The 26,648-nt window shown below is 37.4% G+C and overlaps 1 protein-coding gene across 1 annotated transcript; it reads left to right on the forward strand.

The window, feature by feature from the left end:
• On the forward strand, window positions 1-26,016 carry LOC122802134 (lysozyme g-like). The gene is made up of 3 exons (XM_044071815.1): window positions 1-213; window positions 5,565-5,703; window positions 25,689-26,016. The coding sequence occupies exons 1-3, from the start codon at window positions 1-3 to the stop codon at window positions 25,820-25,822; spliced, it is 486 nt and encodes a 161-aa protein (XP_043927750.1). The 3' UTR covers window positions 25,823-26,016.
• Window positions 26,017-26,648: the final 632 nt, after the last annotated feature.

Below are 26,648 nucleotides of genomic sequence, written 5' to 3' on the forward strand. Positions count from 1 at the left end.
ATGCTGCATGTTACAGGAGTGAAGGCTTCACACAAACTTGCTTCAAATGATCTAAATAGAATGGCCAAGTACAAAACCATGATTGAAAATGTTGGTTCAAAGCTGTGTATGGATGGGGCAGTGATTGCAGCACTTATCTCTCGAGAATCCCGTGCCGGAGCTGTTCTAAAGAATGGATGGGGTGATGGTGGAAATGGCTTTGGACTAATGCAGGTATTTTATTTATTTATTTTTTATTTATTATACATTTGTTGACCGGGAAAGTCCGACTGGACACAGGTCCATTTTCAGCGAAGGCCTGGGGAGAAAAGCTCCAAACATCAATACAGAAATAAGTAGCTAAAAACAGTCTTGAATATGGAAACATAGTACAAAACATGTTTACAAAAAAAAAAAACACATATTACATATGAGGATAGGTAGGTCTTGGGAGAAGGCTCCCAGCCCTACTGCAGTTTAAAGGGGAAAGAATTAGTCGTAAAGAAGAAAACAAAGCCATGTATGTTAAGAATAAATTAGTGTATAGATCGTAAAGGTTCACATTGTCTAACATATGTGGTAGTAATCTAATTCCCACTTAATTGGTTTTGCAAGTCGGACTTGGGGAGAACCTTTTGATTCATAGCTGAATCCTAGCAACAGTGCAATGGTATGGACTAACCTGGGGAGTAACATGAGCAGAGCCAGTTATTGGTGTAGTGGGTTTTAAGAAGATTTTTAAATTGGGAAGTAGAGGTGGTGGCAGTTAAGTGGGTTGGAAGTGAATTCCAGGTTCTGGCAATAGACAAAGAGAGATTTACCAGCATCATTCTTATGTTTGATGACATTTATGTCGTTCTGAAAACTTGATCTTAGGGTTCTAGTGGGGGTGTAGGGGTGAATTAGATCCTGGAGTGCAGGGGTTTTGTTGGGAAAGTAGTAGAGCTTGTGAGCTATTGATAGTTGGTTGAGTAGGAGTAGTTGGGGAAACTCAAGCCAGTTGAGCTGTTTGAGGGTTAAACAATGATGGGATCTATGAGAAGCGTCTATAGCAAACTTGGCAATCTTATTGTAGCAGGATTCCAGTTTGCTTAGTTCTGTGTGGCGAAGGTTAGTTAAGATAGGGGAGGCATAAAGGAGAATGGATAAGAGGAGTCCTTGCTAAGGTGGCTTTTGTAGGTTTTGTGATAAACTGATGGTTTCTGTATAGGAGGCCAAGCTTTTTGTTAACTTTTTTAATTGTTTGGGCTATGTGTATGTCAAATTTTAGATTACTATCAATTTCCACACCTAATAGTTTTGTGTTTGTTGTTGGGGTGATTTGTGTCTCATTTATATTAGCTCCAGGACTGAAATATTCTTTTTATCTATTCATGTGCATTCAATTGATGATAAAAATGTCGTTTAATTGCCATAGTACAGTGCAACTGTTTCAAAAAGCATATAAAAGGAATTCAAGTTTTTGTAAAATACAAGTGAATTCTAACAGGATGTCAAAAATTCATCATATTCATTTAACCCAGTTCATTTCCAGCACATATTCTGCCAAGGATTGACATGCATGTTATTTTAGCATGTTGGATTTATAATATGGCAATATTTCAGCAAACATAGTCACAGAGTTGTTAGCATGTTATCCTTTAAAAATGAAGTGAAAAAGGACAGTATGATAAACACTTGCAGCACTTAACCCTGATGGTGACATTTGCAGAATGGTGCAAAGTTACCTTGTTTTGTGGAAAAGAGTTTATTAATTGTATTAACTAGGTACATTTAGCTGAGTTGAATCCATTTACAATGGAGAGCCATGGAGAAAAGCTCCAATCATCCATTTCTATCTAGGTGCAGGTCAGTTTGAGCAGCAGCTTATCTCTGTTAAAAATGGAGAGAGGGTGTGAACTTCCCAAAGAAGGGTCTCTTTCAACATTGAAGGAAATTAGAGACCTTAGTGAAAACAAGCATGAGAACAAAAGGAACATTCAAACTTCATACAGAAGGTACCCCCATCACAGAAGCAGACCTTTGTTAACAGATGCATACTGAAATGTTGCAGAAACCAATTGCTGAAAATGATTGAGTAGTAATAATGATCCTACTACTACTAATCATCATCATCTTCTTTTGGCTGTTCCTGTTATGGGTCGCCACAGCGGCTCATCTGTTTCCATTTCTTCCTGTCCTGTGCATCATGCTCTTTCACACCAACTGTCTGCATGTCCTCTCTCACCACATCCATAAACCTTATCTTAGGCCTTCCTCTGTTTCTCTTACCCGGCAGCTCCATCCTTAGCATCCGTTTCCCAATATACCCAGCATCCCTCCTCAGCACATGCCCAAAGCAAAGCTATCTCACCTCTCTTGCTTTGCTAAAAAATTGTCCAACCTGAGCTGACCCTCTAATATACTGATTCCTAGTCACACCCAGTACAAATCTTAACATCTTTAACTCTGCTACATCCAGCTCTGACTCCTGCCTTTTTGTCAATGCCACCGTCTCCAACCCATATAACATAGCTGGTCTCACTACCCTCTTGCAGACCTTCCCTTTCACTCTTACTGGTACCAGTCTGTCACAAATCACTCCTGACACTCTTCTCCACCCATTCCACCCTGCCTGTACCCTCTTCTTCACCTCTCTTCCACACTCACCATTACTCTGAACTGTTATCCCAAGTACTTAAACTCATCCACCTTTACTAATTCTACTCCCTGCATCCTCACCATTCCTCTACCCTCCCTCTCATTTAAACACATATATTCTGTTTTAGCCCTGATGACCTTAATTCCTCTCCTCTCTAAAGCATATCTCCACCTCTCCAGGGTCTCCTCAACCTGGTCCCTACTCTCACTACATATCACAATGTCATCTGCAAACATCATAGTCCACGGGGCCTCCTGTCTGATCTCATCTGTCAACCTGTCCATCACTACTGCAAACAGGAAAGGGCTCAAAGTTGATCCTTGATGTAATCCCACCTCCACCTTAAACGTATCTGTCACTCCCACCGCAGTCCTCACCAATGTCACACTACCCTCGTACATATCCTGTACCACTCTTACATGCTTCTCTGCCACTCCCAACTTCCTCATACAATACCACAACTCCTCTCTAGGCACCCTGTCATTTGCTTTCTCTAAGTCCACAAAGACACAGTGCAACTCCTTCTGACCTTCTCTATACTTCTCCATCAACACCCTCAGAGCAAACATTACATCTGTAGTGCTCTTTCCTGGCATGAAACCAAATTACTGCTCACTAATCATCACCTCCATTCTTAATCTAGCTTCCACTACTCTTTCCCATAACTTCATGCTGTGGTTGATCAGTTTTATCTCTCTGCTCTTTATCTTCAGTATGCCTCTAAAAGAAAAAAAAAAACAGTGTCAAATAATAAATTTGTCTCACTAGCACATTTAAAGAAATATTATTATGTGTAAGGTAATAAAATGTACGTACTAGCTTTCAAAACTATCCTTTATTAAATCAGCACACATATACTAAATGTACACCCAACCCAATCAAAATTCAGCGATAGCATATGGTAGGTTATCAAACTACAGAGGTAATTCAGGAGAAGTTCTGCATGCATTTGCCTGCTACTCCTTCAGTTCTTCACAAAGGGCTGTCCTGAGTGTTAAAACCTCTTTGTACTTCATTCTTGGTTGCAGTGACCTGCAGAGATTCATCCTGGCCCTTACCTTTTCACTCTACTTGCTGCATTTGTTGCCCTTTGGTGAATTCATTAAGGGGGAGGTATGCATTTTTGCTACTACCATGATGGCACCCAGCAATACTGTCGCTTCCAGTTGGATGCTGTCAGCAGATCTGCATCCTATTGTTATTGACTGAATCCACAATCAGATGCTCAGTAACTGGTTCAAGCCCCGTACTACCAAGATGGATACCACAGCAGTCTACCCTCAGTGACTTGAACTTCTGGCCTTCAAATGTGTATTTATGCAGGCTTGAGTTTCTTGTCCAAAATTCCCATTCTTAAGTCCTCTATGGCCAAAAGTCAAGAGCAATGCGACAGCTGTTGCAAAGTCTGTTTCTTTCTAGTTGAAGAATATTTGCAAGATAAAACACCTGTTTCTACCTGAGGACTTGATTGTGGCTCTATATAGCCTAGTTTTATTGTATCTGGAATACTGCCAGTCCTAATACTTCGGGCTCCCAGAATATCGCATTGATTGTTTGTAGCTTGTGCAACATTTCACTGCCCGGTTTCTACCTGGTAAATTACATTAGCATCACATTAGCTTAGGTTTTGGAGCTTTCACTGGCTGCCTAAAATATTACTCTATAAAATAACTAAATAAATAGGAAAAAACACCCCCACAAGCATAGCACCATAGGTGATTCCCTAGTGTGTCTATGCACAAGGCCAGCCCTGCATGTCAGGAGCACAAAAACAGGGTTATGATCAGAAAACTCAATAATAACACTTTGTAGTGCATGCAGTTTCATCTTCTCCAATGCACTATAATAGTCTGAGAGAGAAAGACTGTAGTTGTGACAACTGCTTTAAAATTTTGACAGCTGTAACACACTTCGCTCTGCCTCATGACCACCATCCACCACAAAACAGCATCAGGAAGGACATTAAGCACAAAGATCGTTAAAAACATATTAAACACTTATTCAGCCTTCTTGCACATCCTGCTGTTCTGTGGTGGCTACTGATTATCATTAATGCTCTAGTGTGAGAGTAGAACTTAACAGCAGTGAGAGGTGCTTAACAAAAGCTTGTTAAACACCTTTCTGACAACAGAAAAGTCTTAGCAATCCTGTAGGAGATGTATTGGAAAGATTAACTGTAGAAATAGGTTAAGCAAGAAGTCTAAGGGGATATAAAGGCAATGTTAAGTTGTAACCACATATACACATGCATACATAAATATGTACATACATAAATATATACATACATATATATGTACATATACAGGTTTTGTGCTGTCAGCAGGAGGAGAGTTCAGTGAGGGAAGAATAAACTGGTGGAGTGTTAGGTGAGTTGTAGAAATTAGGTGATAATGATGACAGGTGTTGCATTTACATTTGTTTGTTTCAATAGACAGGCAGTCTGAACGTAAGCGGAGAGTTCCTTTAGGTTCGAAGTGAGACTTTGCTGCAGTTTGGGGATGGAACTAGATGGGAGTGTTTGCTAGTTTATATCTTTTATCACATTTACTGGTTACATTTTATGTGCTCTTTTATCTGTGCCACTGCTTAGTTTTAAACCGTGTAGTAAACAAGAACTAGGAATATATGAAAATGAATACATATGGGAAATTGCTAGGATTGTTCGGAAATCAGATTTGGCAAGATAAACATTTGCAGTATAAATAATTGTTGCTGAATACATTCCTAACCATGTGAGAAACAGAACAATAATAGCAGTATTTAACTTTCAGCATTTGAGTTTTACTCTAAATCACATCAGAAGATGATTTTTTTATTTGCATTTTATTTTGAGCATTTTTTGTACCCCATTAGTAATTTTAAACTTTTGACTATTTATGTACATTGTTCTGATTTTTCTGTCAAGAACTAACATGCATTTCATTGTTTATATCTAACCATAAAGGTTGATAAACGTTATCACACGCCAGTAGGAGCCTGGGACAGTGAAACACACATCAGTCAGGCAACAAAGATTCTCACAAATATGATTAATGCAATTCAGAAGAAATTCCCTAAATGGACCAAAAATCAGCAGCTGAAAGGTAGGTTATGCTTATATTATTAGAATGCATATGTTCATGTTAGTAGGATGTAACCATATGCTTGTCATATAGAGTTCTCAATAAATTCAAAATGTCTATTACGCTGCAATAGTAAGCAGCAATATTCTAAAGAACATCTCCTTTATAGCAAACTTTGTAAATGTAGTAAATGTGGGATGCAGGTCCAATCCGTCTGATGAAAATTTTCTTCCATGACAACAATTTAACAAAATGGCAGATGAAGATAAAAACTTGGATTAAATACTGAGGTGCAAACTACTAATCACTAGGAAATGAATCTGCAAAGTAATTTCCACCCATCAATATACAACATTGTATATGGTGCTGTTACAAGGAAGTCCATTGGCCATATTTAATATTTTGAAGAAAAACAAGTCCCAGCAGTAATTATGAGTTGACATGCTACCTGACTAATACAATTTCCCCTCTAAATGTTAAATTGGGTTTAAAAGTTACTGACCCATAACTAGATCCAGTGTATTTTGGTAAAGGATTCTAGACTGAAATTAATTAATTATGCCAGCTCTCAGTCTTAATGATGCTATTAATCATGATTTAATATTGAAGAACTGATTTTCTGATTACATTGGTTATCCCAACCTCAGCATTTCCAGAAGAAACGATCACAGCCAAACTTAGAACCTTCTCAGCCTTCTAGAAGCATCAGAAATATTATTTGCTCAACTGTTTTGTTTTCTGGCATAAATGCATGTGTGTGTGTGTGTGTGTGTGTGTGTGTGTGTGTGTGTGTGTGTGTGTGTGTGTGTGTGTGTGTGTGTGTAACTTCATAAGGGGACTAATAAAATCACATAATATTCAAGCACATTGCGTTTGCTTTCCTGATTTCTCTTGCACCTCAATGTGTTTTTTTTCATATTTGTAATCCTTTCCTCCATTCCTTATTACACCTTTCTCTTTGTATATCAGTTCTATTCCTTTCATGCTGTTATCAATCATTTGTGTGGCAGCACATAGAAGTAAGGTTATGAGCTATTAGCTATTAATGAGTTCCTTCCTGTAGTCCAGGGTTTGATTGCCTCAGCTTCTATTTGCTTTCTGTGTACCTGAGCAAGTCACTTAACCAGACAATGTTGCAGCAATTAAGAAACTGTTCTAGGGTCTTGTATGATCTATTAAATTCATGCCCAGTAAATATGTATGAACCTATTTCTGTATCATCAACATATCTACATTACTCCCCCAATCTCTTTGTGTGCTAAAGATTCTTAGTTTTAAACAGATGTCAGATTATTGTTTTCTGTTTATAGTTCCTTTTAGCTGTCAAATTTGCCCCATTTCTGCTTTCTGACACTGAAATGCATTCTTTGTTGGTTATGCATACATTTATCATTGAACTACATGAGTTAATAAAGTGTTCTGTGTCAAGACTAGAGTTTTTTTTTGTTATTAGTTTTATTTACCTTCTGGACCATTCCTGAGGTTTTGGTTATGAATACATTTATCTAGTTGCTCTGCTTTTTCAAATGCTGATTCACAATTTGTTGTAAGTGATACATACATACTTTCATATTTATTTAATTGTGTAAAAATCTATCTAGAGTTTAAAGTACTATTTTTTTACTTGATTCAATGTATTTGTTATATTTTGCTGTATGACTTCTAGCAAAGTGAATCCTCCAGAGGTAATGTTCCTGTTTTCCTCAGACTGTTTTCTGGTGATTTTCTGACCTAGTTCCCCTTATGATCCAACTACACATGCCTGCTGAATTAAATGTTTTTCCTGCCAATTATTTATCGCTTTATTAATCTGCTGTTGCGTTTCACTGACCCTTGAGTCATCTTTTGATTGGTTACACCTGTCACCTTGGTGTTTCCTAACAGGTCTCCTCACTAATAGGTTCATAGGTTCATAAATGGTAGGACAGCCAGATATTCATGTACCAGCCTTTTTGGCACATTAATATTGCAATGGTCTTCCGCTGCCATTCTGCAAACCGATTCCCAGGGTACTGTGTAAGGAAATGACATTGTTCACTATGATGATCTGTCTTCTGATTTCCCTCAGATCAGTGCAGTTTTCTACAGTGATGATCTCTTGCCTCTTAAAAGTTCAAGAAACTACTCTAACTTATAATCTAATATGCAAACTGATTATCACAAAATCTGCTTTTTTTCTTCAGAAGTACATCTCATTGTCATCCCTGCTGAAACCAATGCCATGTTTCTTGAGACCAGCCAGAAAGCTTATCTGCTATTCTTTAACATCTAAAATTTAGAGGAGAATTATTTTTCCTCTCTTGGCACCTACAAATATCTATGAACCCAGCCTAATCCCTCCTTATCCATTTATCAGGATGTTTCCACTCTGGTTTATACATTTTAGGCCAACTTAAAATACGCCATGGACTTAACAGGTGAACTAATGACAGAAAACCATAAACAAGTTGTTAGAATGTTCTCATTCTGAAGCAAGAATACGCCTTAAACTATTTTAATAGGCAAGGCACACAATTTCAAATGACGGTAGACAAAATCTGCTACTTCATTCATCTTTCTGATTCTAGAATGCACAACTGCCTAAACTTCATTGGCCTTGTTTTGAAAGAAGCCATTTCCTTTTTCCAGTTACCATTTACAGACTACTTTTTCTTTCCTTTTACTATCTAATAGAACTTAAGCTAGCTATTACCGCCCACTTCTTCCACTTAAGAACACATCAAGCTTGCATCATTACTTAACACAGTCTCCCTTTATAGTATAGATAATTACAAGAGCCTTTTACACAATTTATTCTACTGTTTGAAACTTACTATTCAGCAAAATCAGAAATCTTCCTAACTTTTGTGACATTAAAGCAAAACTACTAAACTACCTCAGTATATTTTCTGGAATTATATGATTTCCTTAGTAATGGTTAGCCTTTCTTCTTCATCTCTACTTACCTGGCATATACTAAAATTCACATTTAAGACTTCTTAGGAATCTTTATCTTAAATATCATTTTCAAGCACTTTGCACTATAATCCTACATTACTTAGTATGCTTGCTTAAAAAAATACATATTTATACATTTTATTTTAAAATTGTAAATTATATTATAACGTTTTATTCTTACTATTGTAGATTACCTTTGCTTATTGCTTTTTTGGATTGCTGCTTTTCTTTGGACCAGTTCACCTACCCAGTCAACAAATGATGAACAAAAACAGACAAACAAACATATAGATAAAATATCAGTAACAGAAATTAGAAAATTGTCTGGGAAAATTCCAAGATGACTGTACACTGATCAACAGCTTAATTTCAGCTCTCCCATTGTGAAAAAAGAAACTGAGAGATAAGGGGCAGAAACTCCAAGTTTTAGTAAGTTTGGTTACTGGCTAGTAAGTACACTGCCTAAATGCCAGCAAAGAAGAAACTTAGAGCCTGAAAGAAAATCATCTAGAAAAGGCAAAGAGAAAACACTGACTGGAAAGAATCCTGCAGCTGTTCAGCAAAACGCAGTTCAAGCTCCAGCTTTGTTGCAAAGTAGCTTCCAGTAATAATTTTCTTAGACCGCAACAGTCCATTGGTCTCCTTCAACAGTGCTCCGTTAATTGTTTTTAACAGTCCACTGTCTCCCTTCCTTAAGATTTTTTTCTTCTTTGCCCCAGATGCTTGTGTAACCACTTTCAGTTCTGAGTCATTATTTTTCCTGAGCTGCAGTCCTGCATTCTAATTGTTCTGCTGATCTTTGAGAGAAGGTGGGTAACCAAGGTTAACTACACAGAGCCTGTTTGTTTCTGGGGTAATTTACATGTATTTTCTTTCTACTGCTTCACCCGCTATTGTGCTTTATACTTCTCACCCCACACTCTCCCATCATTCCTTCCTTACCACTCTCTCTCTCTGTCTCTCTCTCTCTAGCTCTCTAGCAGAGTACAAGGGAGTTACAGGGGATATGATAAAAGGCAATCAAATGTTTGAAGTAGATGTTAAAACACAAATCAGTTGGTAAAGCAAGTATATCTGACTGGTGCCTTGCAGACAATATTGCTAAGACAAATTTCTACCTGTAAATGTACTTTCTACTAAGTATGACTTGTAACCATTGTTTATACTTTATTTGATTTATGTCAGCAATTTTTGTAATGGTGCCCAATATTTGTCATCAGAATTCTACTGTGTTTCATAAGGAATGAATTATTAGCACAACTCTTACAGCTGGTGTTAAGTAAGTTAGAAAGGTAATCTAAACTATAGAGATCTCATAGAAGTATCAAGACCTTTCATTGCCAAAAAGCTTGTTGGAAGGCAAGTTAAAATACTTGAACTGGATTTAAAGTAAGTGCATGCTAAAACTTCTGTTCAGTTTAAAGTGCTTGAGGTTTAGAGCTATTTCTCCAAAGGTTTTCCTGCCTTATCCTTAATTTTTTGGTGTTCATTTGATGTTTTGATGCTAAAAAGCTGCTTTTTGAACAATTAATTTCCTTAATTTATAAGGGTGTTAACAAATAGTACTGGTCTGTTTGCTTCTTTCTGATGATGTATTTTTAAGGTGGTAAGCCAAGTAGCCCCATCCCAGCAATTGTTTTACAGAAATTAATTTCTATATTTATTAAGAAACCTCTTAAAATTTCAGTGCATTTACTGGTGGCAGTGTTCTGTTGCATATAGTTCATCCGATAGTAATTTAATTGGATTTCTTCTGAACAGGTTCACTGGAAACATCCCTAAAGCATACACACAGCAGGCTCATACAAAAAGCAGTCTAAGTCCACTCAATCTACCCACCATTTGTTTAAGATAAACTTTGTACCACCTCTGCCCTTGTGCTTTAAGTAAGTGTTAGGGGCTTTTCTGCATGTATTTTAGCCTGCACAATGATTAGTCTAAAGACAAGTGTTTCAGTGTCCTAGTTTGTAAGAAATAGTCTTAGTCTGTAAACCCTCCTCCACAGACATCCTGCTGGTCAGCGTTTACTGTCTACTTACTAACAGGCACTAACATTTACTCATACTGCTTTTACTCAAACTATTTTTTTCTCATGTATTTTCTTCACTTTTTCTAGACATCCTACTCCCATCACTTATATCCTCTTGTCTTTATTCAGTGAAACTGCATTCCTTCAAGGAAGTCACCCTTGCCCCCCTTCATTTCATATTTCCCCTTAGCCCAGACAGCTATTACATCACTTTCAACTCAGGCTAGTATTTATGCACAGTTACCATTGACTCAGTGCACTCAACTGTCTCTTTAGTGTGTTTTTACTTTTTTTTTATAGAAGCATTCCCACAGGCAAACAGAACTGCATATAAAAGTGAAGTCTGCAGGTTGTACACCAGTCTGTCGGCTATTTTTTTTGTAAATTATAAATACTATGGCAGCCTATATCAAAGAAATTTGTACACTATAATAGCTCCATTTTCTTAGACCACAGCAGTCCCATTGGTACTTTCCTCTTTCAACTGTGCTCCATTGTTTTTAACAGTCCACTGTAACCTTTCCTTAAGTTATTTTTCTCCTTTGCTCCAGATGCTTGTATAATCACTTTTGTTTCCCTGCTAGTATTTTTCCAGAGCTGCAGTCCTGCATTCTGGACTATTTTTTCATTGTTTTCCTGATCCATTGGAGTGGGGGGTGCCTTTGGACTTAGCATTTTAAAGTCCATAGAAACTTCATTACCATTACACAGTTCAGTCAAGTACAATTTCTACTGTTGTATATCACCATTAGTCAGATCAAGGTGATATTGGATTAACTCTCCCACTAAAAGTGTGTCTTATAACAAAATCAAAACCTTCATCTACTAGAACAGAGGTTTTTTAAACTGCACTGTTCCTTTTACTTATCTATCTCTGCAGATTTGTGGCTGTTTAAATCCAGTCACTGATTATTTTTCTGTCTGTTTGCCAAGATTTCAACCTGATTCATTCACCCTCACTAATTCTCATGCTCCTTACATTCCCTTACCCTACCCCCAGTTCCCACCCACCCACTCTACTCTATATTTATACTTCCATAGTACCACCAGCATATTCCTCAAACCAATACCATCAGTTCCCTTCAGAAGAAAAGCAATACAAAGAATTACTCCCAATAGTAACACCCACTTTAATTTACCACCCAAGACTCTCTCTCAAACCATCCTACCCACTATAACTATCACATTACACCTCTACAACCAACCCAGTACCCTCCTAACATTTTCTAATCCCAATTTACAACAAAAATAAAATGGAAGTTAAATAAGATGTCCTTAACTCAGATTATTTTACTATTCCTCCCTCTACTGGCTTTCATCATGAATTATCAAATCCACCCCTTCAAATACTTAGGACTTCAACTAATTCTCACAAAGAATATCAACATCTACCCAGCCTTTCTCCATAACACCCTATCTCTACAAACAAACCACATATGATTTATTTATTTAGAAATATCTCAAAACTAAGTACCCATATTTACAATCAAATAAAATCCATGACATACATGCCTACCTTGCCACATATACTCTTGATGTAATCATAGCTACTGAAACCTGGTTAAAAAAAAGAAATAAAGGATAATGAGCTTACCCTCCCAGGATAAAATATACTCAGGCATGACAGACATAACAAGCATGCAGAGAGTGTAGCAATCATCTATAAAAACTCCATAGCCATCACCCTACCCCACTTAACAATGCTGACATTCTAAAACACTCCTAAAATCAACAATAGGAAGATTACATGTTTAACAGCAATTATACCACCAGGGAATAACATTAATACTGCTGAAAACATGATGTAGTAGATATCCAAACAAATTAACCATGAAACTATAATACATGGAGATTTAAATATAGACAGGCAACTCATAAATTGCACTACCTCCAGTGAATCCATAAATTTATACAACTTCCAACAATTAATAACCACACTCACTAGAATCAATAAAACTTCAGGAAGACACTCAACATTAGATTAGATTCTTAAAACAAACCAGACAAATTGACAAAAGTAGGCTGGCTCTCAGCGTAAGTGACCACATACCAACATATGCCATTAGAACTCATTATAACCTAGATAAACATATTATCTGTAATCAAATATGAAATACAAGCAATTTCAACAAAAATATTTTCAATGAAACAGTAAAACAAACTGGAATGTACTTAGAACAATGTTGCTAGATACCTCTGTATAACACTTTAATAATGTATTCTTAGAGACCTTAAATAATCTAGCAGCAGTATGTAATAAAATTGTAAAATCCAACCCGGCACCATGGCTAACAAAAGAAACAAAAAAAATCATGATAAAAAGGGACAAGGCCTAAAAAAACTGGTATAAAAATAGAGCTCAAAAATATCTTCCAACAATTTAGACATGTTAGAAGCATTACAAAACTCCATGTCAAACAGGACAAGCAAACATATTGTACCAACCTACTAGACAAACATCAAAACAACCAAAAACATTTTTGGTCGTCACTAAATAAATGACTCCACCCTGGCAAGACCACCACACCCTCTCCAAAAACAGACAATATGACAAGACTCTATCACCACACAGTTTCTTACTTTATACAATCAATATTATGTCTCTTAGACACTAATACATCTGACACCCTCTCTTTACCTGTGTCTAACCAAAGCCACCCACAGGTCTTCAGTTTTAGTCTAGTATCCATCTCGCTCATAATGAAGTTACTCCTTAAACTAAAAACTACTTCCATAGCTGTAGACCAACTGCCATTAGGCTACCTAAAAATGGCTGCAGAAGTCATAGCCTTCCCTATGTCTATACTAATTAAAAGGTCCATAGCAGAAATATAGGCCCCATCACTGTGGAAAAAATTCTACATCATACCACTGCACAAAGGTGGAACATCTATTGAGTTTAATAACTACAGACTGATAGCAATTCTCTCCCCCTCTCCAAAATATTAGACAAATGCATCCATATTCAGCTGATGCAATACCTAACCTCAAATAACCTGCACTCAAGCACAACATGGCTTTAGGCCCCAGTTCAGCACCACTACTGCTCTACTGCATTTTACCAATATAATAAACCAATACAGAAACAATGGTCTGCTTGTGTCCGCCATGCTCTTAGATTTGTCAAAGGCATTTGATACGGTCTATCACCAGCAACCGCTCATTCAACTCTCCTCAGTAGGATCTTCACAATACTCTTTGTCATGGTTTCTTAGTTACCTATCTGGAAGGCAATAAGCATTAATGGCAACAAACATACTCATTTTTTAGCCAGTTACTACAGGTGTCCCTTAGGGTTCTATCCTGGGTCCTCTCCTATTTAATATATTTATTAATAACCTCCACACCTCCGCTCTCCGTGCTAGTTTAGTTCAGTATGCAGATGGCTCAGCATTAATATGTGCAGCATCAACATTAAATAAGCTCAAAGACATTGCCCAAAAATCTTTCTCTTCTGCAGAAACCTGGCTCAAAGAATCAAACCTCCTAGTCAACCCCAAGAAAACTAAGTTAACACTTTTTGCCTCAAAAAGTTGCCAAAATCAAAAGCAATCATTAACTATAAAGTCAGCAAATAATACTGTCATTGAAACTGTAACTCATAGTAAACTTCTAGGCATTATTATAGATGACCATCTCAAATATGACAAGTATATACTGCACAACATTAAATCTACACCCCAGAAACTAGGCTCCCTTTATACAATCAATGGATTTCTTACAGATACTGCAAGAAAACCTCTAGCTACCACCATCTTATTGCCAAATCTCTTAAATGCCTCTCCTATCCTAACAAACTTAAACAGTGCACAATATCCCTTGTAGGACCCACCATTATCATAGCTTAAAGCAATTAAACTGCTTGAACTACATAACTACCTTACATATTCACAACTAACTACAGCACACAAACTCATTCATCATCCAGAAAAATGCCCTGCACTGCAAAATGCATTATTGCCCTACTGTCCAGCAAGGGAACACCTTTCTAGCAACAAATTCTTACTACTCACGAATAAGTCAAATAATGTTGCAGGAGACTCACTCTACTCCCAATACATTGCTAAACTCTAGAATAGTATCCCCACTCAAATAAAACTCTCTGACAAACTCAATAGCTTTAAAACACTGCTTAAGGAACATCTTAACCAAACCTGGTCCTGCACATGCTCATCACCAGATTACAGCTTTGTGCTCGCTGAATGATAGTCTCCAAATACTCTTCTTAAATTGAATATTCTCAACTTCTCACTGAAATGACAAAACAATTTTTATACATAACTGATATCTGTATAATCCACTAAGATGCACATGGGCTGTTTCTTTACTAACTTCTATCTTTGTAAAATCTTAGAATGTATAAATGTAACTACTGTATGTGTAGAAATGTAACTGCTCTGTGATTAACTAGAACTTAGTGTAATGCAATGTAAGCAAATGGAGCTTTTTTCCCCAGGCCTCTGCTGAAAATGGGTATTATCCAGTTGGACTTTCCTGGTAAATAAAGACAAATAAGTAATAAATAAATAATAATATAGGAAAATATACAGTAGAGAGTCAATTATCCGAATGTCGATTATCCAAAAAGTCAGTTATCCGAACACAACCTTCCAAAGTTTCTTGGTAAGAAAAATCATAAAGACTGAATGAATATGTAAACATTATACGTATTTGTTTGAGCATGTTTTTTGAGCTTGTAACCAGCTCATCTGTGAAAAATATTCTTTATTGTCCACTGGAATCACTGAATGGTTGAAAAGTGTATTCCTGTATGCAGAAAAAAACAAGATTTTTAGAAGTTTTTTATCCGCTTCAATTATATATTTGATTATCTGAACAGTTTGATTATCCAAACTACCCTAGGTCCCAATTAGTTTGGATAATCAACTCTCTTCTGTAAATCAAATGTGCTCAGAGCTGATTAAAATAAATGAAACATTGAAGGAATATATCAACTCAAATAACAAAATGCTGGAAAAAATAAAAAAGCTTTAAACAGTGCTATTTAGATGAACTGATAAAACTACAAAAAGATAAAGGTTGAAATGAAGAAAAGGCTGGTTGAGTATGATGCTGCTCTAAGAAGAGCTGTTTCAAAAAATGGTAGAGTTAGAGGACAGAGCATGGCTGTACCACAGAAATTGGAAAGCACAAATAAGCAACTGGACTGATATTCCACAGCAAGTTTTGTTAACTGAAAGGACACATTATGTGTATGACACAAACCTCGCCATGAGAAAGCAGCCAAGACCTGTAATAGTAAAGATGTAATCATACTCTCAAAGAATTGATCCTGTGGCAAACGGGCAACAAATTAAAAATTGGAGACAGTAGTATGTTTGTGGAAAATGATTATTCACTGTACACCAGACTGAAGAGAATTAAATTTAGCCCACCAATCAGGGGATGTCAAGAGGCAGGCTTAAGATTCATGTAGCTTATCCAGCTGTATTCAGAATATTTTTTTTTCCTGGAGGATCAAAATCATTTTTGATGAAGAACAGGCTAAAGAAAAAATACATAAGTTTGTCAAAAAAAGTGAGCCATCAAACAGAAGGGGACTCTGCTTCTTATTTCTCTTATAATAAAGCTTATAAAGAGACTTTACCAGTGCAACATTTTCCAATGGTCCAGAGGAAAATGCTTGAGAGACAGAAAAAAGTACAGACACTGACTCAAAGAATCAGGAGTACCTTGGACTTGAACTAGAGCCTGGGGATAGGAATGGCGATGAACAGAAAGAAGATCAGCAACACTGATATTAGTGAATAAATGTGAGACTATAAAGCATCAGTCACATTTGTGAAATATGGCTTTACAAGAAAAAGTGGAAAGACTGGACTTTTGTTGACTGTTACACTAGTAGGGGACTGAAATGTGGATTCAGGCACCTAGACGGTGCGACATCCACCTGTCAGACAGCTGGATGTGGACACATGGCAGGATAACAAATTAGCTGCAGTGACAAATGACTGTGGACAATTCCCTGTCAGAATTGAGGAAACCCCTACACCCTAACCACAGGTGGCACATACAACCCCCACAGTGATACACTGTGCACCCCCTTAGAAGCCACCATGTGCAACTGTCAGTGGAACATGTGGCTGGCATACCATGCCACGTGGGCATGAAAGTGGTACCATGGAACCTGTGTGCTATGGGCAAAGCCTTTATTAATTGAATATGCAATGTGATGTGTGTAGTGCTTGGTGCGTACTAAACTCAAACAGTATCACAACTTGTAGAAATGTGCCACATCATGGAGGAAATCCTGCACATCACTGTAGTCACACTTATGTTGTAAGATGTGCTTTAGGCGGCGCTCCCTTACTACAATAGCCTTCCTACGCAGTGTTACAGGCATCCCCCTCAGAAGAGATTCACGTCTGGTATCAGTCAGGTTCTGCTCCTGCTGCAGAACACACAGAAGGTTGGCTAGCTGTACAGTAGGGCGTCCCAGTAATACCTTCAGCCGATGATGCCATGCCTCCACCTGGTTGTTAGTCTGTGGGAAGTCCATTTCTCAGACATCAGACACATTCCAAAACCGCAAAGGGTATGACGATGGCATTCGTGTCTGTGCTGAACAGCGGGATGCATACTTGCATGGTCGGCCTCGTACATAATGATGGTCTCGAAAAACACCAATTGGCTGAGCACATTCCGGTAAGGTAAGCCACAATGTCCAGAAATGCAGGGACAACATCATCCAATGGTAGGAATGCCAACGCTATTAGCTTGCGGATGGCAATTGAGAATGCAGTGTCCGTGCCATAGAGGGCGACAAGGTGATGATGCTGGATCTGACGCCAGATGATCTGTGCAAAATGGAATAGGCATCCCTTCAGAATACTCCTAGGGAATGCCTTCCAGCTGGCATGTATTGCTGCCTTCTCAAAATCGGTCATAATATACTGTGGAGACAAAGTGCATCCCTGATCAGCAGCCATACCCTTCAGTACTTCCCACAAAGTGGTGTATGCAGACTCCGACTTCTGTGTCATGAGACAGTACACCAGGGGTACAATCCTTGTTGAGGTGGGGGTGCCAATACATCCATGTAATGTATATAGCTGACGACATATATCAGCCCATGTGGGGAAGGTGCCATCTCCGAGAATGATGTCGGACCTGCACAAATCTGTCAAATTCTGTGTAGTAGTAAGTAGAACCAATGAATCTGTCCCATCCATATCCAACCTTCTACGGAGGATGAAGCTGCCACTACGGAGTGGATACTGGCTGACATCAATATCCACAAGTGTTGCTGGAGGTGTAGCCATGGATGCCCGTGCCTGCTGCTGTACCCTGGTTATGCTTCGCCGAAGTGTTGCATGACAAGGCATCTCCTGTAGTACGTTGTCATCTGCTGTGCCTAGGACACTCTGCATTACCAAGTTTGGCAATTCATTACCGGTTACGTTCTACTCGCAGTGTAGCCACTTGGGCCATTGTTGCATCTGGGCCATGCTGGTGTGGCAGTGATTTCAGCAGTTCTTCCCCCTCTTCCTGGTGTACAGTGATGGCACGTCCTCTGCACGCCTTTACTCTCCGCTCGATACATGCCCAGTACCGTTTTGGTGGTGCTTCACATTTCAAATGGTAGAGGTACCCTTCAACCACCAGCATTGGTTTACCATGTTGGCTGGGCACTGTGGTGTATCTGTTGCCAAACAGACTGGGGCTATATAGATACATAGATTCCAGCATGGTAGCAGCACTTGTTGATGGCCTCTTGGTATCCATTTCAGCCATTCTAGCTGGGAATGGGATATACAACCAGCCTTGGAGCAAGTCCCTTCCAGACGGTGGGTTACTCGCTGTACAACACCTTGTCTTGTACCGTGTGTAGTAGCACTGTCTGCCACAGTGGCCCTGTACAGCTGTGTGCACTCTACCCATCTCTGACTGCTTTTCTGCTATAGTGTCACTGTTTGCAGTTAACACAACCCTGGTGTTGCCATATGCTTGTACTCTGGTAGGTGTCTACAAAGTCTAGTTGCAGCACAGATTCTCACTGTACTGCACCAGCCCCCTTTAACTCCCAGTTGTTGCTGCTGGCCAATCAGGGTGTTGGGCCCAGTCTCAGTTTCAGTGGCAGAAGTTACATAGGGAGGTACCTGTGTGTTGCACCCTTGTCTGCCTACATGGGACTGCGTACGTGTGTACACCCCTATTGCAGGGACAAATGGATGGGTTTGGTTACACCTGCAGGACATATACTACCATGGTGTGGGTGGTGGGTTAATGCTACTGTATGTCCTGCTACTGGGTTAGCAGTCCATACTTGACCAGGTTGGCATGTTCCCACCTAACACTGCACCCAGGGGCTCTACCAGGACAGGTACTGTTTGTTGCAGGCATGCCTCTCATGTGAGTTGGTCCTATGCTAAAGCCCTCCTGCTGTGACATGATTCCTCCAAGTGCACAGACTGTTGTTTCATTAGGCTGTACTGTGTGTGGGGTATTGAGTCTGCAACTAAAGTGTATATCCCTTTAAGGTCTTAGCCTGACACATGACTTAGTGTTGTATGCACCAGTTCTCAGGGTTAGCTGTGCTGTGTTGTATGTTTTGTAATGTGGATTTTACTTCCTGTTTTTTTGGGACCGTTTGCTGTGTTTTTGTGTTCAACAGGGGCTGTGAAGGTAAGTGATACTGTTGTGTATGTGTTTGCTTCACTTGTGTGGCACTACCGATGTGCCGTTTGTCTTTTCGATCAGTTTACCATTGCTGGCTGTGTACACTGTCACTTGGCAGCCTGCGTTTACACTTTAGGGGCCGTCTGCATTTGTCAGTTTTCCTAACGCCGTAGGTTACCACAGCGGGTCTTTTGTTCAGCAGCACCGCTCTACGGTCTAGAGGTGCTGCGGCCTCCTAGTTTCGGCAATGTAGCTCACGGGCATTTGTCTCGCGATCTACATGCCAGAACCCCTGAAATGTATATGCCCCAGGTCATATTATTTGGAAGGACACTGAAGGGAAGGAGTTAAAAAAGAAAAGTAACTTTATGTAATACAAACAGTATTTCTATTGGACATTTCAAGATATAAATTGCATGTTATATAGTAAAATATTTCAGTTTTTGTTGTACTTGATAAAGATACTAAAGATAGTAAAGTAAAGTAAATGTTTTGTGGACCATTGATCTATTGTGGCGACCCCTAATGGGAGCAACTGGAAGACAAAAATAAATAAATAAATAAAACAAACAAATGCCTTTTTTTCTTCCTTTCTTAGTTTTAATAAATGTAGGCATTACATTGTAAAAAGAGAAGAAAGGCTGGCAAAAGCATATTTAATTTAATATGCTGTAATCATGAATTGTTGAGGTGGGAGATGGGGTGTAAAAGTGCACAAATTATAATATATGTATAGTTGAGATGTTTTTCTTTTGCTTTGGCATGAGTGAATATCAATATTAATGCCCTTGGCTTAATCTAATAGTAAGTTTTTCTGTAAGCTGGTAAATAAGAGGACAATGAATATAATGAAACGTTTTCCTTTGGCAAATAAATGTTCAATGAAGTTGAGAGGTTTTCAGAGCTGTACATTTGGTACATGTGTTTCCATGGAGATAAGCTCACTATAGGGGGAGGCAATAAAACTGGAACACTTTTAAGACTAAAGCTTAATGTCTTCTGAAAACATATAAGCTGTTTTTCACATTGGGGGGATGAAGACAAGACAAGAACAGATAGCAATTAGTGTAAGTAGGAGCCCAGGCTGTAACATACATCTTAACATGGATAACTTTTATGATAGGTTGAGTTATTCCTGTGTGTGCAGCTGTCAGTTTAGAGCAGTTGTTCTTATCAGGAAGGTTAAACTTCATTATTTGAAGATATACATATTTTGTGTGTTTGTTTTAAGTTAATGGGTTATGGGGGTGTTCTGGTGGTATTTTTTTTCCAAGGGTGTTCATTAAAACAAAGTCTTGTAAAATGTGACATAGGTTGAAATAGAGATGAAGGAAATAAATGCATAAGAGATCAGCCTGCCAAACATTAATGTGTGTGTGTAACTCAAAAGCTAGAAATAGTTGAAAAAGCTGTCATATATAATCGGTGGGAACAGTAACTTCTTATCATAATGGCTACACTAAAAATATTATTTCGGAAATTGGATGGCCTCACATGCATAGGAAAAAGGGTAAGAGTATTAAATTATACTAAGAAATGCAGAGTGCAAATAACAATGCTACAAGAAACACATCTGGAAAGAAGTGCACATGTGAAGTTGATAAAGAATTTCAGGATGGATATTTAACAGAATATGAGGGACAAAGGAAAAGATATGTACTTGTACTAATCAATAGAGGAGCTCCAATAGTGATAGAAAACAAAAAATATAGTAATTGTAGATTTGTGATAGTAAGGGGCTACTGGCAAAGGAGGAGGACTACACAGGCATGTATTTATATTACATCTAAATCTTCTATTTTGGAGCTTAAACTTTTGGGAGAAATAATTAGTTTCAGCAGGGAATACTATTTATAGGTGGGGACTGGAATTTGATTTGAGCAGTGAGGATATATCTGGGGGACCTAGAAGGGAAAATATAAGAAAAGGAGGTAGATTTCTAAAGAAATGTGTTTGATATTGAAGATGTTAATTCAGTAGCAGGAACTCAGAGAATTTACATAAAATTCCCCAGGGTACAATAACTGGCCTAGACAAGAAATAAATGATATTTTACAGGAACATGTGCATTGAATTGAAAGCTTTGGCACATCCAATAACTATTTCAGATCATGTGCCAATAACAACTAAGAGAATAGGTAGTGAAAATTATTCAAGAAGTATTTGAGAAGATAGAAATTTCTTCTCAAGTTATTGCTAGTGAGTGGGATAAAATGAAAGTGGAGTTTAAAAGTTACGTAGAAATAAAAGAAAGAGATATGGTTAAGAAGTAATAAGAATTATTTAGAGGGGCTAACAAAGGTTAAAGTATTGCAGAATAAGGGCAATCTTACAGAACAAGAAGAGATGCAACTGCAGAGTGCTAAAGAGAAAATAAGGGAGTCTCTGGATAATATGTATGAGTTTTGTAAGACTGCTATTAAGCAACTGTTTTATGACAATAACTCCAGAACACAAAAACTCTTAGCACAATGTCTTAGGCAACAGAAAGTAGAAAGGGTTGTTGCCAAACTTAGGGAGCCTATAACAAGAAAAATAAGATTCTGTAGAGGCATTAAAAATATTTCGGAAATTTTATAGAAATTTCTATAAAGCAGACAAATGTGAAAATTAATAAAAAAGTAAAGAACAAATGGAAATATTCATGGAAGACAACTATGCTAAGGATAGAGTAGAACAATACAATTAACAATTAACAGTTAAGATAGAGGAAGATGAGCTAAGACATTGACGTATAATCAATCTGCAGAAAAGTCTCCAGGAATAGATAGTATTCCTGTGGAAGTTTGGAAGTTAGGATAAAAAAAAAGTCATAACGATCTGGAAGGTTTTGTTTAACAGTTTTTTTAAAAAGGGGGAAGCAGCAGCATCCTAGAAGAAAGCTGTGGTGGCTGTAATACATAAAGATGGTAGTAATACCTAAAGATGGTAAAGACTCTTCAGACCCAGTTTTATATAGGCCCATTTCAATTTTAAACCATGATAATAGTGTTTATTTCTGTAATAGCTAAAAGATTGGCAAGGGTATTGCCGAAATTGATGGATATGGATCAATGTGGCTTTGTGAAGTGGAGGCAAACATTTGACAACAATAAAACAATAACAACCCAGAAGAAAGCTGAATATAAGAAAATACCACTGCTGTTTGTGGGTCTTGAAACAGAGAAAGCATTTGATGGAGCAATTTTGAGTTTATAAGTAGGGAAATTAAAGCATTTCAATTCTCTGATACAATAATAAGATTAACTAGGAGGATATATGAGGGATCAGATGAAATAATTAAAGTGGGAGGGTTCTTTTCTCATAAGTTATATCTGAATAGAAGAATCAGGCAGGGGTGAAGTCTTTCCCCTTTGTTACTTGTCTTATATTTAGAACCATTGACAAAGAAAATAAGGGACTCAGAACTTCAAGGATATAATTGGTATGGTAATCAAGAACAACGCAGACAATATTATTTTGCACCCGATAAAATCAGAAAAGGACACCTCATTATTGTGGAGCTTTCTGATACATTTTCAGTTTTTGGGGTATAAAATTAATGCAGACATAACAAATGCTATAGCTGTAAGCTATGTACCCAAAAATAACATGGTTCAGCAATACCATATTTATGGGGACATGATAAAATGAATTATTTACAGGTATGGGTTAAAAAGGCTTCTGTTATGGCAGCTAAGGATATGTGGGAAGAGACTAAACTAAAAATAATAAAAAAGTGAGAAAATGGAAGCTCTTATTTGAAGATATGGATAGCAAGATATAAGCAGTGAAAATGTTTTTAGTTCCTTTAATTTTATATACAGGTCACACATACTTTATCAACCAGAGGAGAACTTGTAATCAGTAATAAAGAGTTGAAGAATTTTTATCTGAGAGGGGAAGAAGGCAAGGGTCAAGTGGCATAAGCTGATCCTTCCAATTAAACAAGGTGGTTTAGGATTACCTGATTTAAAAGGATATTTCAGAGCTACACAGTTAAGGTTCATATACATAACGTAAGCAGAAGGTTATAATTCAGAGTGAAAAGGAATGATGATGAAGCAGGGAAGAAATTTAAGAAATAAGAGTAGAACAGGATTTTGGATGCGGATCAATAAGGAGAACAACAGTCACAGAGAATATTATATTCATAAAGTAGCAGTAAGTAGTTTAAGAACTAAGCCAAGAGGAGAACAGGGAAGGAGATTCTGCCAATAGGGATGACTGCAATTAGGGGTAAAGAGAATAACAAGAGGGGCTGGAATTTCCTGGAAAAAGTTGGCAAAGGAACCAAGGTATTGGGAGCAAATAACTAGACAGGGGAAGGCAACAGAATGGGAAGAGGCCAACACGACATTTGAAATACAAGCTAGAGACTGCCTTTCCTATCAGGTACTGATATCTGATTATAGGCAAAGAAAAAGGAATAGGGGAATCCTAGGTGAAGGACTTGCTCTAGTAGAGTTTGCAGCTGAATCTAGAACAGAAAATGCTGATAAAAAGGGATAATTAGTAGGTCATATAAAACATTGCACAATAACTATAGGAATTAGAGGTTAGAACATAATGAGAAGAGAGATTGGATGAGCAATTTAGAAAGAAACAATGGGAGGATTTATGTATGGCTCCCAAATATGCAACAAAGTCTAGAATAGTTAGGATTTTTTGCTTGGAAGTGTTTGCTGAGGTATTTTTTTATACCCCAAGCAGAGTGCTCTGACAAAAACATAAGATCTGAATTGCTTAGATATAATAACGCCTTGTTATGTTTAATTCTGGTAGCTGCCATAGAAGCAATTACTAGGAAAATGGAAATCAGAGTCTAAACCAACTGTACTTTAAGCAGTGAATATTGTAACAGAGATAAAAGAACTGGAAATGGATCATTTGAAAAGGGCAGAAGCAAACTACACAGAAAAAAATGGAAATTGTGGGAAGAATACATGAAGAATGTTTTAAAGGTGGAGTGAGGTTTAAGGGAAGGCAGGAACTGAGTAATTTATATAACATTTGAGTGATGATAATTGTATAAAATAATGTATATGATATATATTGGCTGTAACTGTGATCATATTAACATGGTTTGTTTTCTTTTATATAAATGTAGGCTTACTTATGTCATAAGTAATAATTTAATAAAGGTATTTGAAAAAGTATAAAGTTGTCTGCACAACCATACCTCTCAAATTCTTAGAGCAAGAAATCTGGACAAAGCCATAAATAAAATAGGACAGAGGCCCAAAAATAGGGACAGTTTTTAAATATTGCTCTGACAAACTTCTGAAGAGTGTGAAGTCTGAAAGTGAAATGTCTGTCATTATTTTCCCACATTAATCTTTAATGATCTTTAATGATTTGCCACTAATTTGCCAGAAAACCACTATTTCATGAAAAACAGGCCAAAAATATGAGGCGAAAATCTGTACAGTTGAGAGGTATGTATAACAGAATAAAGCAAGAGGCACATTATCTTCAGTGCACTGATCAAATGCTACTGAAGATGAAGTCTAATGACGTAGTACACCTGAAGTTTACCTGTACGTCTGGAGTTCTACATGTTCCAGCTAGGTTTGGTTTCAGAAAGAAAATGTCATGCTTACAAAGATGCTTTCAGATTTCACTGGAACAGCTTCTGAATATATTTATAAACAATATATATATATATATATATATATATATATATATATATATATATATATATATATATATATATATATATATATATATATATATATATGAAATGGTTCCTTATAAATGGATTATGTATATTTAATTCACAGAACTTTGTAGTATGAAATATTTCTAAGTACTTTCTGTAGATTTCCTCTACAACCAGGTTTACTGTTAAACCTATACTTAAAGCAATTGCTTCGGGGTATTTTTTTCCTGTTTTGAGATTCATATTTTTACTTTTCTTGGAGAGCTTATTCAGAGCTCAGCACTTCACTTGCTAAAGGCTCATTATCAAGAACAGGTAACAGAAACACAGACAGGACAATAGTAAATATTAACTCAAAAAATGTATAACGGAGTAAGCATTTGATGACTAACAGCACAGTCAACTGTTCAGAACTGATATGGTACATCTTTTTAAAGTTTGTTACCCACAGGATGATGGTTGAAGATTATGAGACACATTAATATTGACTCACCCAGCAGTTCTAGGCTAAGTATGTTGGATTTGACCTATGATGACCTTATTGCTTTCAAATTTCTGAACTGTCACCATTAAAATAGGTACGGAACTAAAAACTCAGCAATGGCATAGAAATACCGAACTCCATCCATAAATGTAATATTAAAATAGGTTTCTTAGATGTACAGTGAAAAAGTTTATTTTAATAGAGTAGTGAAGATGTTGCTTTTGTTTTGCACAGAAGTAGTAAGCTTCTAATGGATTTTCCTTGTTCTTTCCCAGGTGGCATTTCTGCGTATAATGCAGGTGCTGGAAATGTCCAGACATATAATGGCATGGATATCGGTACTACTGGAAATGACTATGCCAATGACGCTGTGGCCCGAGCACAGTACTACAAAAACAATGGATACTGAAAGACTTAAATAGCTTTCTTTGAGTCAGCAGATCATGTTTCTAGATATTCATCTCGGTCACTTTTTAAGGACACAGTTTGCTATGCATTGCATCTATAAGTTTTAATTAATATGTAGAAGTTTATCCTGCTAATCTATGCAAAATCAAATATGCTTAGTTCCTACTGAAATAAATTGTATATATTAATGTACCATTTACTGCTTCCTGTGTAATTTTGTTAAAACTGCAGATTCTTGCATTTTGCTCTCAGAGGATTCAGGGTTTTCCACATTTGCTCCCCATTTCCTGCATTCATTTATGGAATCAAGTATTCTCATTTATATCAAAGGTTAGTAGCACATTTGTATCACAGATGCTGCTATTTAATTACCCAATACTTTAAAAACATCATGCATGTCCATTACACAATACTTTAATAACATCATATTCCACTTTGAAGACATTCAATCTGCTTAGTGTACCAAAGTGATAACATGGTCTCCGTTGGTTGATGTTGTCTAGCAGTTTAGTGCAGAGAGTTCAGTTTATGAGCAGTTAATTGGCTTTAGAAAATGGACCTCAGCAATACAAAATGCCATTAGATAGTCAATGTTTTACAAGGGTACTTTAATAGGTAATGTGATTGTGGTGATCTCTGCTTGTCCAGCTGAGAGCAGCACAATGGCTTTTTCACTGAAAGTCACTTCCTGCAAGCATATGATGTCACTCTTTTAATACTGTTGTATGACTGTAGGGTAGGCATGTATATGTTGGGTAATGTGTAGAACTTGCCTCCCTGCAAAAAAGCTTGAAGTGTGGTATGCTGAAAGTGGCTTTCAGTGATTT

This window comes from Protopterus annectens, chromosome 5.part0 (assembly GCF_019279795.1).
Source record: "Protopterus annectens isolate FY-2018-M chromosome 5.part0, PAN1.0, whole genome shotgun sequence".
NCBI classification, from domain to species: Eukaryota; Metazoa; Chordata; order Ceratodontiformes; family Protopteridae; genus Protopterus; species Protopterus annectens.